The following is a 13,626-nucleotide window of genomic DNA, read 5'->3' as shown; positions in this document are numbered from 1 at the left end:
GTGGCCCCCGTCCTGGGTGCTACTCTCTCTGTCAGTACTAACTCCTCCATGGCTGTTGAAACAGGACCCAGCTCTGTCCTCTAGAGCAGGTCAAGGTCTTCATCTAGCAGGGTTTGGAGGGAGTCCATCTCACCAGGTGCTGGAACCCTGGATCTAACCTTGGTTCCCTCCTCTCCCTGTGTGGCTGACTGCATGTCTGCCCCTATGAGTACCTCCAGGGAATGTCTAACCCTTTTCTGGATTCTGTGACATGGACATGGACGGACTGACTTCTTATTGGCTCCTCCCTTCCCCCTTCCCCCTGTCTCCTTTCTAGACCAGGATTTCGGCCGTCTCTGGGTCGTTAATTACGTGCTGCTCATTCTTGAGCTTTGCCCTTTGCCGGCTCTTCGTCTCTCACCAGAAATTCTCATCCCCTGTTGTTGTGTTTGTGGGATTGTGCCATGTCATTACAGTAGCTTCTGGTGAGAGAATGGAGACAAACATGGATTTGGTCCTGTGTGCTACACTTAGACTCTAGATTTATGTGTTTATTTGTTAGAAGAACATGAAATACAGACTACCATCCCTTTCCACTAGATGTCTTACTACGATATCTGTAGGCTGGTTTTGTGTTTAAGGGGTCCTCGAAAGGTTCCTGGGAAATGGAACTGAGTGATAAGCTTATTTTGGTGCTAACATTTTGGAAATCTATACATATGATGAAAGTATAAAAAACACAGAAGATAAAAAGTTCATGGAAAATACATGATTAAAAACATAGAGCTATACATATACTCATGCAATATTGAATTCTGGGTTGTTGTTTAACATTGTAAGCATTTCCTATATGTTTGTACATATGTGAGAGGAAAGAATTTTGTATAGTTTTAAAGCTATCTGTTAAAAAAATTAATTGTTAATCCATAAGACTTATAAAAGAGAGAAATGCTTCCAAAAATTCCTAAATATGATATAAATGCCCAGTTCCGGGTTGCTAATTGCAACAAGATCTGCAAGGTCGTAGACAAGATTGTTCACTGTGAAACTGATGGGCAATGTCGATAGTAAGATTCTGCCAGTTGTAACAGATGTCCCAATTTGTGATGAAAATCTAGTTGACAACAGTTATGACATACATTGAGCTTCAAAACACAGATGTCAGAAATCTCTTCATATTTTGCTCAAAAAGTCCACTATAAGCTGAAAGGTATATATTTCTTTTTTTAACTTTTAAAAATATTTATTTATTTATTTGAGAGACAGAGCTACAGAGAGAGAGAGAGAGAGAGAGAGAGAGATCGATCTTCTATCTGTTGGGGTACTCCCTAAATGCCTACAACAGCTAGAGCTAAGCTAGGCAGAAGCCAGGAACTCACAACTCCATCTGGGTCTTCCACATGGGTGGCAGGGACATAATTCCTTAGCCATCCTCTGCTGCTTTCCCAGGTGCAATAGCAGAAAGCTGGATTGGAAGCGGAGTAGCCAGGACTCAAACTGGCACTCCTATAAGGGATGCAGGTGTCCCAAACAGTGACTTAGCCTGATGCCTCACAATGCCTGCCCCAGCTTCTCATTTCAACAGTAGTTTCAATCATGGATATGTTAAAGAATATGAGCTTTTAAATATAAAGGATTCTTTTATACAGAGTTCATATTTACACTTTAATAAGTTTGTTTAAACCTGCCTCATATATGGAATTTATTATTAAAGTACATTTTAAATTATTTAATCATTAAGTAATGCTATGGAATAGAAAAATACTTTTAATAAATTTGATAGCATTAGGTTTGCAATAGTACATAGGGAACTGGTTGAAATTAGTCAGAAACAGCACTGTGATCCTAATGGATATTTTTATATAGGAAAGAAGTTAACAGTTGCCAAGAGACATAGTTCAACCTCGCTGGTGATCAAAGAACACCCAAACTGCTTGACATCATCTTTTTTTAAAGATATATTTATTTATTTGTAAGGCAGAGGTACAGAGATATAGAGGCAGAGGGGGAGAGAAAGAGAGAGAGAGAGAGAATCTTTCATCTGCTGATTGATTCACTCCCCAAATGGCCACAACAGCCAGGGCTGGGCCAGGCCAAAACCAGGAGCCAGGAGCTTCATCCCGGTCTCCCATGTGGATGCAGGGGCCCAAGCACTTGGGTCATCCTCTGCTATTTTTCCAGGTGCATTAGCAGGGAGCTGGATCAGAAGTGGAGCAGCCAGGACTCATATGGATGCCAGTGCTGCAGGCTTTTCCCACTGTGCCACAATGCTAGCCCCTGCTATTTTTCAGAACACAATGTGGTAGAACTCTCTAGTAAAGCCCCCTGGATTGTAAATTTCTTTGGGGGAAATTTCTACATTATACACTCAATTTCGTTAGTATTGACGGGTCTATTTATGTTACGTATTTAATATTGGATGAGCTGTGGTAGTTGGTAGTGGTTCATTTCATCTGAGTGTGTAGTTATTTGTAACATTCCCATGCTTCCTCTTGCTAACTGCAGCGTCTCATGACATCCCTGGCTTCACTCCTAATACTGCTGTTGCTTTCTTTTTATGCTTAGTCTTGCTAGAGGTTTGTCAGTTTCCCCGATCTTTCTAAGAATAGCTCTCCGTTTTACTGAAGTTTCTCTAATGTTCTTGTATTTTTAATTTAGCTGATTTTAATTTTTATTATTTCCTTCTCTCTGCTAGCTTTTTTTTTTTTTTCCTAGCTTCTTGAATTGGTACCTTAGGTTATGAATTTGAGACTTTCCTCTTTTCTTTTTTTTTTTTTTTTAAGATTTATTTATTTTGCTTGTAAGTCAGAGTTACACAGAGAGATAGAGAGAGAGAGAGAGAGAGAGAGAGAATCTTCCATCTGCTGGTTCACTCCCCAATTGGCCGCAACAGTCAGAGCTGAACCAATCCGAAGCCAGGATCCAGGACCTTCTTCCAGGTCTCCCACACGGGCGCAGGGGCCCAAGGACTTGGGCCATCTTCTACTGCTTTCCCAGGCCACAGCAGAGAGCTGGATCAGAAGTGGAGCAGCCAGGACTTGAACCAGCACCCATATGGGATGCCGGCACAGCAGGCGGCGGCTTTACCTGCTATGCCGCAGCGCTGGCCCCTTTCATCTTTTCTGATGTGTGCATTTAATGCAATAAACCTCCCTTTCCACTGTGTCTCACAAGTTGTGATGTTTTGCTTTCATTTTCAGTTTGTTTATTGCAGTTTAAAATTTCCCTTGGGACTTCTTTGATCCATATTTAGAAGTGTGCTGTTTACTTTCCAACAGAGTAGAGATTTTTGTCTGTGTCGCTATCTCAAAAACATGCTTTCTATCTCTTTTACAGATTGAGACGATCAAGGAAGAATTTAATGAACATGTAGAAGTTGTAGACAAGATAAACCAGATCTGCAAAAATCTACAATTTCATTTAAATAAAATGAAAACCTTTGAAGAACCACCTTTTGAAAAAGAGGCTAATATCATTGTGGACAGATGGCTTGATGTATGTGTTGACTTCATTGCCAATTCTATTTCTTGCACAATGATGAAATTCATCTTTTTTCTAATGTTCTTGGCATTTTTATCTGTTTTCAAAATTTAAAAATATTCATTGAGAAAATGTTCAAATAGTGTACAATGTATGGCTTTGTAATTAATTAATTTCACTCCCAGAATTAGACACTGCTAACAAGTGAGTCTGTAGTCTTCCATTTAATTTATTTAAAATTAATTAAAACATTACCCATTCATGCAGGACGCTGGTGTTCAACAACAAATTTAAAGTAGTACGTTTTTGGTTAAGTAGTAATAATATTTTTGGATTACAGACTGAGAATTTATCTTCATCGTGTTTTCATATGGATTTAAAAGCATCTTTTTTTTTTCAATTGTGCTTCAGAAATTAGATTTTGCCTCTAATTGGGCATAGCTATCAGAAATCAGATAAGACTTTTTGTTTTTAAAAAAAAACCTCGATGATACATGTTAAAGCAAATGCTTTGTTGATAAGTAAAACAAATCATTTAGTCAGTAATGGCAAACTCAGATTTAATTTTAAAACATTATTTGGCTGAAACAATGGTTTTCATACTTTCCCCATGACTTGTGTTACTTCTGTTTCACAATTCTGGTAGATAAACGAGAAGACAGAAGACCACTATGAAAATCTTGGTCGCGCTCTAGCTTTGTGGGACAAACTTTATAACATGAAAAACGTCTGTGATGAGTGGACCGAAGAGGTTGTTCAAAAGATGGAGCTCCATCCGCTGACTGCTGAGGACAGAGACAGGCTGGAGGTATTGACAGATTAAAATCTATGCTTTTTCTCTACAGCTGATATTTATTGAGTTTGCCTTCTTGGAGCAGAGTGACAAGAAAATCTTTATTTCTGTCATTATCCCCTTGGAGACACCTGGACTCTGCCGCTTCCATGATGATATGCAGGAGGACTGGAGCAGGTGTTACTTATTTCTCAGGGGGTGGGGCACGGATAAAATGATCTTGTGTGGAAAAGGTTTGCGTTTTTATTTTCATGAACGTCTGACTACAATGTAGCATTTGTTTCGATTCTGAATGTAGCCAACAAACAGTACAATGACATTATATATAACTTAGTTATCAAGAAAATCACAGGAAGTCGGCCCAGGTGCTTAGAGAGCTGCCACCAGTGTGGGAGACCAGGCCGGAGCTCCTGGGCCTGGCTCAGACCCGGCTGTTGTGGGCATTTGGGCAGTGAGCCATCAGTTGGAAATCTCTCTCTCTCTTTCTCTCTCTTCCTCTCTGTCACTCTGCCTTTCAAATAGATGATAGGTCTTTTTAAAAAGAAAAAGGAACGTCACTGATATTTTCAGATCCCTCAAGTTTTGTTTTTCAAATATTATTATGCGAAGGGTCTGCAGGCTTTACCAGAGAGGGTTGTGGTACGGAAGGCTAAGAACTGGGGCCAGTGTTCTGACAGATCCCGTGTGAGCACTGATTTGAGTCCCAGCTGCTCCTCTTCCGATCCAGCTCTCTGCTGTGGCCTGGGATAGCAGTAGAAGATGGCCCAAGTGCAAGGGCCCTGCACCCACGTGGGAGACCCGGAAGAAGCTCCTGGCTCCAGGCTCTGCCCTGGCCCAGCTCCCATCATTGTGGTCATTTGGGGAGTGAACCAGTGGGTGGAAGATCTCCCTCCCTTTCTCTCTCTCCCCCCCCCCAACTCTGCCTTTCAAAAAATAAATAAAATCTTTAAAAAATAATAAAAAAAATAAAATCTTTAAGAAAGATTCAGAATTTCTATCAGAAGTCCCCATAAGATACATCATTGTCCCCTTGTGGTCATTCTATAGGCTGCAAGGGAGGAAAACTTTTCCTTTCAGAGCCAAAAAGGGACGCAGCACAACCTCCCAGAGGAGGTGGAGGAGTGGCTGTGGAACCCCCAACACCAGACGCACAGAAAGCCAATCGCTGACATCGGTTGGTGGAAGGAAGTGGGTGTTTTATTTACAAAGCACAGAGCAAGAGCGAGTGGTTAAGGGTGAAATTTTTTTTCTTTAAAGATGTATTTTATTGATATGAGAGTTACAGAGGGAGAGGTCTTCCTTCCACTGGCTCACTCCCCAAATGTCTGCAATGGCAGGAGCGGGGCTGATCTGAAGCTAGGAGCCAGGAGCCAGGAGCTTCTTCTGGGTCTCCCACGTGGGTGCAGGGGCCCAAGGACTTGGGCATCTTCCACTGCTTTCCTAGGTATGTTAGCAGGGAGCTTGATCAGAAGTGGAGCAACCGGGACTCAAACCAGTGCCCATATGGGAAGCCGGTGCTGCAGGTGGTGGCTTAACCAGCTATGCCACAGCACCAGTCCCCATCATCAGGAGAAGAAATGACTCCTTGAATCTCCTAGGGCCACAACCACTCCCTAAATTCAGTGAATTCCCTTTGGTGAGTGGTTAATCCTGAAGGACAAGTAAGGATACGTCGGGCTAAGGGGGACAGAGGCCAGGCTGGGTCTTGCTTCTACGTTAGGGACACATATAGAGTGGATCAATCTCGACAGTATATATTCTGTGCCAGCAAATTCTTCTGCTCAGTCTTACTGTTGTAGCAAGAAAATAGTGATGGGAAATAGATAAATGCTTGGAAGTAGCTATGTTCAATAAAACTTTATTTACAAAAACAGGCTTTTGCCATAGATTGCTTGCTTGTAATCTAGACCATGAATAGGGGCACCTTTCTTCATTATTTGAACTAAACAGTCCTTCAAAAAGATTAGAAAGAACAGAAGGTGAACACCAACATCCTTTTCTTCTTTTCTTTTTTTTTTTTTTTAAAGATTTATTTATTTATTTGAAAGAGTTACACAGAGAGAGAAGGAGAGACAGAGAGAGAGAGAGAGATTCCATCTGCTGGTTCACTCCCCAATTGGCCGCAACAGCCAGAGCTGTGCTGATCTGAAGCCAGGAGCCAGGAGCTTCTTCCGGGTCTCCCACGCAGGTGCAGGGGCCCGAGGACTTGGGCCATCTTCCGCTGCTTTCCCAGGCCATAGCAGAGAGCCAGATTGGAAGTGGAGCAGCCAGGTCTCGAACTGGTGCCCACATGGGATGCCGCCACTGCTGGTGGCAATTTTACCATCTATGCCACAGCGCCACCCCTCCTTTTTTTTTTTTTTTTTTTTTTTTGGAGAGCTCTTACCCACTGATTCACTTCCAGATGCCCTCGGCAGCAGTGGATGGGTCCTGGGAGCCGGGAACTCAATGTGATCTGCTAGGCTGTGGCAGGAGCTCGGTCACGTGAGCTGTCCCTGCTGCCTCCCAGGATCTGCGTTCACAGGAAGCTGGAGTCAGGAGCAGGCATTCTCAGACAGCTGTGGCCTTGGCTCCCAGGCCAAGCACCTGCCGCCAACATCTTGTAAAGATAACGTTGTCCGATTTGGGGGAAAAAAAGTTCTCTCTTTAACTCCCGGAAGAATTCTTTCTAATTGCTTGTTTGTTTATATGTTTTTAGCTCGAATCATATTAAATCAGCTCTCAAATGTTGGCAATTGTATGTGACTCCATGTAGCATAAAAATGTGTATATGTGCTTGCAGTTAATGCTTCAGGTCTCATTCTGTTCTATCTCTAATTCTTGCTAGTTTGATTCACCTTTAATATTCAAATTTGTGCATTTGGAAAAAGGTTTTAAAATGGATGTACAGTCTAGTTTCCTGGATGTATTATGATAGTTATGAAGTCAAACTGGGAGAGTCCTCTAAATTTGTCTTGAACTGTAGGTAGTTTCAAAATCTGATGTCAGATTCCTGCGCTTGTCAGCCTGAGGGCCAGAATCCCCGAACTCGTGTCTGTGCTGTGTGTGCATGTGTGCATACACCTGTACCTCATGTCTATCAGGGTAAAAGCTCTTAGAAAAATGGAATTAAAACTATGAGTTTATTTTGATCCAAAAATTTTTTGAAATCCCTATGTAGCTTTTTCATCATATGCGTTTTCCACATATTATGAAAAACATTTTTTTTGCACAAAGTAAACTCTTACTTTTCATTCCATTTTCCAGGCCAGACAGTGGGTGCAGTTGTTAAGGTGCTGCCTAGTGGGGTTTGGGGGTAAGGCTGCTTGGGACACCTGGGTTTGAGTCCCAGCTCCACTCCCAAGTCCAGCTTCCTGCTAATAACATTGCGAGTGTGTGTGTGTGTGTGTGTGTGCACGTGCGTGCACACACCCTGGGAGGCTGGTGATGGCTCAAGTAATTAGGGTCCTTGCCATCAACGTGGGAGACTTGGATTGTGTTCTTGGCTTGCACGCATCTGGGGAGTGAAGCAATGGATGAAAATCTCTGTGTCCATCCATCTGTCTGTCTCAAGTTTCTTATGAAAAATTCTGTTTTCCAAAGCTTATGTCCGGGTATTCATAGACATGGAGCCTTGTACCTGTCTATTATTCATCCGCGAAATTGTAACACCTTTGGCCAAGGCGTGCATCCTTGACTGCCTTAAACCAAAGCTAGAAAGTTGTACTTGGGGCCGGCACTGTGGTGCAGTGGGTTAAAGCCCTGGCCTGAAGCGCCGGCATCCCATATGGGCACCGGTTCAAGTCTCAGCTGCTCCTCTTCCCATCCAGCTCTCTGCTGTGGCCTGGGAAAGCAGTGGAAGATGGCCCAAGTCTTTGGGCTCCTGCACCCGCATGGGAGACCTGGAAGAAGCTCCTGACTTCAGACTGGCGCAGCTCCAGCCGTTGTGGCCATCTGGGGAGTGAACCAGCGGATGGAAGACCTCTCTCTCTGTCTCTACCTCTCTCCGTAACTCTGTCTTTCAAATAAATAAAATAAAGCTTTTTTTTTTTTAAAGAAAGAAAGTTGCCCTTGGCCCTGGGATTTGCAGGAAGCCCGAAGGCACTTGGGCTTGGACCTCTAGGACTTTGTCAAAACACAAGTAATTAGTGGCAACTACAGGGCTCTCTCTTTCTGTGTATCCGCAGTGATAACCTTGGGCACCAGAAAATAAAACATGAACTAGGAAGATAATTTCTTTTAAAATCATGTGTTTTAGGAAGAGTTACAAGTCCACGAGCAGAAAGTTGCGGAGTTTTCCAGGAGGGTGGCTGAAATACAGTTTTTGCTGCAAAGCAGTGAAAAACCACTTGAACTCCAGGTAAGAGGGTTTTTATTTAAAATTCCAAATGACGGCTCTGTACTCACGTGCCCTCTAAAGCAACGCTCACAAACCACACACCTTAATCCATAAAGGTAAAATGCAACTGGGATTATTATTTATTCAGTCCCCGTGTTGAATCCGACCAAATCTTTAACGTTTGGTGATGCTAGTTATACCTGTTCTCTCTGTAGCCTGCATACTGTTGCATTTTCTCTTTTCGCTGGCTTCACAGGGCTGTTGTGTGTGTTGGGGAGGTGGGGTGGGAATGCTGCCTGGGCGCCCACATAAAAGAGCAGTGGTGTCCTGTGTCTTGAATACGGGAGAGAGAACACGGCTTGAGGGACCCGCGGGATATTCGTTGCTAGGTGGATCAACAGGAAGATTGTCCCTGTGTGATTCCTGTTGTGTGAGGAGGGGACTTTCGGTTTTCGTCAGCGCAGGGGCTTAGTGGTTGGATATGAGATCTGTAGCCTACCAGCTTAGAGACCTGGGAAATTTATTGAGCTTTCTTAAGCCTGTCTTATTATGTGCATGGAGTGCTTACCATGATTTTGCGTCCCAAATGCTGACTTTTTTTCTGTCTGTTTTCATCTCATCTGTATGTTTTTTATTTTCCCCTCTGCGTTTTATCTCATAAGCACCACAAGATGGCACCTCAATTGCCGGGCTAGAGAGGCCTTATTTTAGGATGAAGAATTCAAACGAATCTCTTTCTCTCTCTTTCTCTTTTTTTTTTTTTAAAGATTTGGAGTATCTTTTTTTTTTTTTTTTTTTTTTGGCAGGTAGAGTTAGACAGTGAGAGAGAGACAGAGAGAAAGGTCTTCCTTCCATTGGTTCACCCCCCAAATGACCGCTATGGCCGGCGCGCTGTGGGCAGTGCGCCGTGCCGATCCGAAGGCAGGAGCCAGGTGCTTCTCCTGGTTTCCCATGCAGGTGCAGGCGCCCAAGCACTTGGGCCATCCTCCACTGCACTCCCGGGCCACAGCAGAGAGCTGGACTGGAAGAGGAGCAACTGGGACTAGAACCTGGCGCCCATATGGGATGCCGGTGCCGCAGGCGGAGGATTAACCAAGTGAGCCACAGTGCTGCCCCCAAATGAATCTCTTAAGCAAAGTCAGAACTTTCGTCTTTCCCTCTGCCTCTTTGTTCTCCTGGAGGCACTGTTGGAATGGTTACATCAAGCAGGTGCAGGATGGCGAGAGGAATTTAATCAGGTTGGACTGAAGCAAGCTCTGCTCATCAGTAGCAATGCCGGTGTCTTAAAGCTTGTGAGAGGCCGGCGCTGTAGTGCAGTGGGTTAAAGCCCTGGCCTGCAGTGCTTGCATCCCATATGGGCGCTGGTTCGAGTCCCGGCTGCTCCACTTCTGATCCAGCTCTATGCTGTGGCCTGGGAAAGCAGTAGAAGATGGCCCAAGTCCTTGGGCCCCTGCACCCGTGTGGAAGACCTGGAAGAAGCTTCTGGCTCCTGGCTTTGGATCGGCGCAGCTCTGGCCGTTTTGGCCAATTGGGGAGTGAACCAGTGGATGGAAGACCTCTCTTCCTCCCTCCCTCTCTCTCTTTCCCTCTCTCTGTAACTCTTCCAAATAAATAAAATAAATCTTAAAAAAAATGATTATGAAATACAGTCCATGCCTGTGCTCCCTGTCTTTGTCATTTCAGGTCATGGAGTCCTCTATTTTGAAGCAGATGGAACAAGTGAAACAGTGTTTAACTGGAGCTTCGAGCTGTTCTGCACTGGCAGACAACGCTGCCGAGCTGCGGGAGGATCTAGACCAGGCCAAGACCCAGATTGGGGTGACAGAGTCCCTCCTAAAAGCCCTGTCCCCTTCTGACAGCTTGGAAATCTTCACTAAGCTTGAGGTTCCCATTTACAGTCACGCTGAATTCTTAAACTTTTCTTTCGTTATTTACTTTTGTTTAGTTGAAAAGTTAAGAGATCTCTCATTGCTGATTGACTCTCCCAGGTGCCTGCATGGGCCGGGGCTGGGCCAGGCTGCAGCCAGGAGCCTGGAGCTCATCAGGGTCTCCCATGTGGGTGGCAGGGACCCAAGTACTTGAGCCACCACCTGCTACCTCGCAGGGTGTGCATTAGCAGGTCGTCACGGTCAGAAGCTGAGCCAAGACTCAAGCCCGGGCTATGTGGTATGAGGGGGCATCCCTCTCTGCATCTTGACCCCCACACTTACTTTTGAGGGTTTCACCCCTTGAGGTTTGCAAAAATTGTAAGAAATTAATGAAAGTCGGGGGGGAAAGTCAAGAAAACAGTTTGTTTATATTTAGCATGTTCACCTTTGGATTTCTTTGTAGACAGTAATTAGGTCATATTAGATTGCACTGTATTGGCTGTGTATTTACTAGCAAAGACAAAGTGAGTCCACTCAATAGAAAGTCCTCAAGGTTTTTATAAAATCATGGTGATCGATGTTTTGGGTAGTTGGAGCCTGTTTTAAAACTTAACAGTAGGGGTCAGGGTTGTGGAGCAGCGGATTAAGCCGCGGCCTGCAATGCCAGCACCCGTATGAGTGGATGAAAGATCTCTTTTTCCATCTGTCCTTGTTTCTCTGTAACTCTGCCTTTCAAATAAACAAATAAATCTTTTTTAAAAAAAATTTGTTTATTTGAAAGGCAGAGTGAGAGAGAGAGAGAGCGCGCACAAGATCTTCCATCAGCTGGTTCACTCGCCAAGTGGCCCCAACAGCTGGAGCTGGGCCCATCTGAAGCCAGGAGCTTCTTCCCAGTCTCCCACATGGGTGCAGGAGCCCAAAGACTTGGGCCACTTCTGCTGCTTTCCCAGGCTACCAGCAGGGAGCTGTATCGAAGAGGAGCAGCCGGCACACAAACCAGTGCCCATGTGAGATACCTGTGGCTTTACTCACTATGCCACGGCACCAGCCCCAGTAAATAAATAGTTAAAGAAAAAAAGAGTTGGGGCCGGCATGTGACCTAATAGGCTAAGCTTCCTTCTACCTGTGGTTCCGGCATCCCATAGGGACACCAGTTCGTGTCCTGGCTGCTCCTCTTCCAATCCAGCTCTCTTCCATGGCCTGGGACAGCAGTGGAGGATGGCCCAAGTCCTTGGCACCCGTTTGGGAGACCCAGAAGTTGTTCCTGGCTCCTGGCTTCGGATCAGATCAGCTCTGACCTTTGGCAAACCATTTGGGGAGTGAACCAGCGGACGGAAGACCTCTCTCTCTCTCTCTCTCTCTCTCCCTCTCTCTGACTATAACTCTACTTCTCTAATAAATAAATAAATAAAATCTTAGAAAAGCAAAAGGACTTGATGGAGGCTGTTTGCTGTTTGGGGATTCAGGAGATCCAGCAGCAGATTCTGCAGCAGAAGCACAGTATGACTGTCCTTGAGACGCAGGTCGGCTGTATGACTCCTGAGCTCGCGGAGCTGAAAAAGCAGTACGAGAGCGTCAGCGATTTGTTCACTGCCAAGAAGAGTGTTCTGCAGGATCACTTTTCCAAGTTACTGAACGGTGAGTGCCGCGTTAGTGTTTCCCTTACTCCGTCTCTGGGGAATCTCGGAGTAGGAATCTAGCCCCGTGAACACAGAGGCTTAGCTGAGCCCGACTGAGGCATGGGTTGTACAGCGGTATATGATGTTGCGGTCCATCTTTTAGGGGAAACACTTGCGATCTGTGCCTCATCAGTGACAGTTACTTCTTACAAGCCTATCAATACAGATCAATACATATCATTATAGATATGTATTTCATGGAAGAAAATCTCCGAGTTCCTGCATTTCACCTGCTCGCTGAGGTCGTTGGCTCCGGGGAGGCTGCCTCTGAAGCCGTCTCTGGGTGGTCTGTGGGCTTAGGAAGGGGGTTTGATGTAGGAAACACACTAGGATTTGGTATTGTGCTTTGTTAGCCCTGGAAATTGGGTTTTGAAGTTAATGACCTCATTAGTCCCATGGCCTGGGGAAGCGTTACAAAATCTTGCACCAAAAAAAGAAAATTTAAATGTTTACCGTTAAGTTTTATTGCAGCACAGCATACGTATAAGTGGCCCTTTCTCTTTTACTGGGAAATGAACAGGCACTAGGTGGATGGTGTAGTGAGCTTCCCCAGGGGGCGCACCTGTGTCACTGGAGCAGAACATGAGCAGTGATCCACAGGGTCCTGCCTCACCCCTTCCACTCACTCCCCTGCCTCCAGCGTAGCCACCACCCGCCCCTAGAATGTCACTGATTAGTTTTGGATTCTTTTGAACTCTAGCTAGATAGAATTGTAGTGTGTGCTCTGCTTTATTTCTTTTGCTTAGCGTTATCTTTATGATGTCTGTCGCTCCCCCTCTTCGTGGAGGAATGACACAGGACCCTGCGCTGTTCTTTTGTCTGCTCGGCCCTTCCCGGGTTTGCTGCTGGTTCTTCCCGGGTTGGCTGCCGATCCTTCCACCTCCGTGGAAGGGCGGCTCCCCCTGCCACTTTCCCCACTTCCACAGGGGAGCGGCACACCACCGGCCGGCTCTCTCGGGGGCTGCTCAGATGTTATCCGGATGTTGTCTCTCTCCTCCTTTATAGTCCTCTTCCACCAATCCCAACTCTGCTACCCACATGCCGAATACGCTGCTCTCCTCCAATCAGGAGCAGGATCAGCTCCTGCAGGTCATCACTCAAGTTGGCAAGAGGCAGCTGCGTAGAAGTTGTTACTCCCTTCTCAGCGCCATATTGTGGGAGAGCAGATGCATAGAATAAGTCTTAATTCCAGTAACTTAGTCTAGTCCGAGTTGCTCCCCACAATGTCTGTCTATGTATTTCCAGGCATCATTAGGCTAGATTGCTTTTTATTGTTGTGTAGTGTTAAGTTGTAGAGTTATTGTATAATTTGTTCATTTCACGGTAAATGGATTTTGGAACTTCTGTTTCAGGGTTATTATGACAGCATTGTCTTTCATCTTCAACAAGTTCATGGAAAATATACATTATGTCATGCTTGGATTTCTGATTTTTTAAAAAAGATTTATAGGCTGGTGCCGTGGCTCAATAGGCTAATCCTCTGCCTGCGGCGCCGGCACACCGGGTTCT

At 45.0% G+C, this 13,626-nt stretch overlaps 1 protein-coding gene across 8 annotated transcripts in view; it reads left to right on the top strand.

Annotated features, from left to right (window-relative positions):
- SYNE2 (spectrin repeat containing nuclear envelope protein 2) overlaps positions 1-13,626 on the top strand; it is a 394,119-nt gene that overhangs the window by 160,664 nt on the left and 219,829 nt on the right. For 7 of the 8 annotated variants that reach the window (XM_051826401.2, XM_051826405.2, XM_051826402.2 and 4 more), the window contains exons 33-37: positions 3,316-3,474; positions 4,106-4,267; positions 8,490-8,591; positions 10,254-10,454; positions 11,905-12,076. In XM_051826401.2, coding sequence (XP_051682361.2) covers positions 3,316-3,474; positions 4,106-4,267; positions 8,490-8,591; positions 10,254-10,454; positions 11,905-12,076 — 796 coding nt within the window. The remainder of the gene's footprint in view (positions 1-3,315; positions 3,475-4,105; positions 4,268-8,489; positions 8,592-10,253; positions 10,455-11,904; positions 12,077-13,626) is intronic. The other variant, XM_051826403.2, reaches the window with a different exon arrangement.

This window comes from Oryctolagus cuniculus, chromosome 20 (genome assembly GCF_964237555.1).
Source record: "Oryctolagus cuniculus chromosome 20, mOryCun1.1, whole genome shotgun sequence".
NCBI classification, from domain to species: domain Eukaryota; kingdom Metazoa; phylum Chordata; class Mammalia; order Lagomorpha; family Leporidae; genus Oryctolagus; species Oryctolagus cuniculus.
The sequence above is the reverse complement of the archived record's forward strand: the minus strand, read 5'-3'. Positions and strand labels throughout refer to the sequence as shown.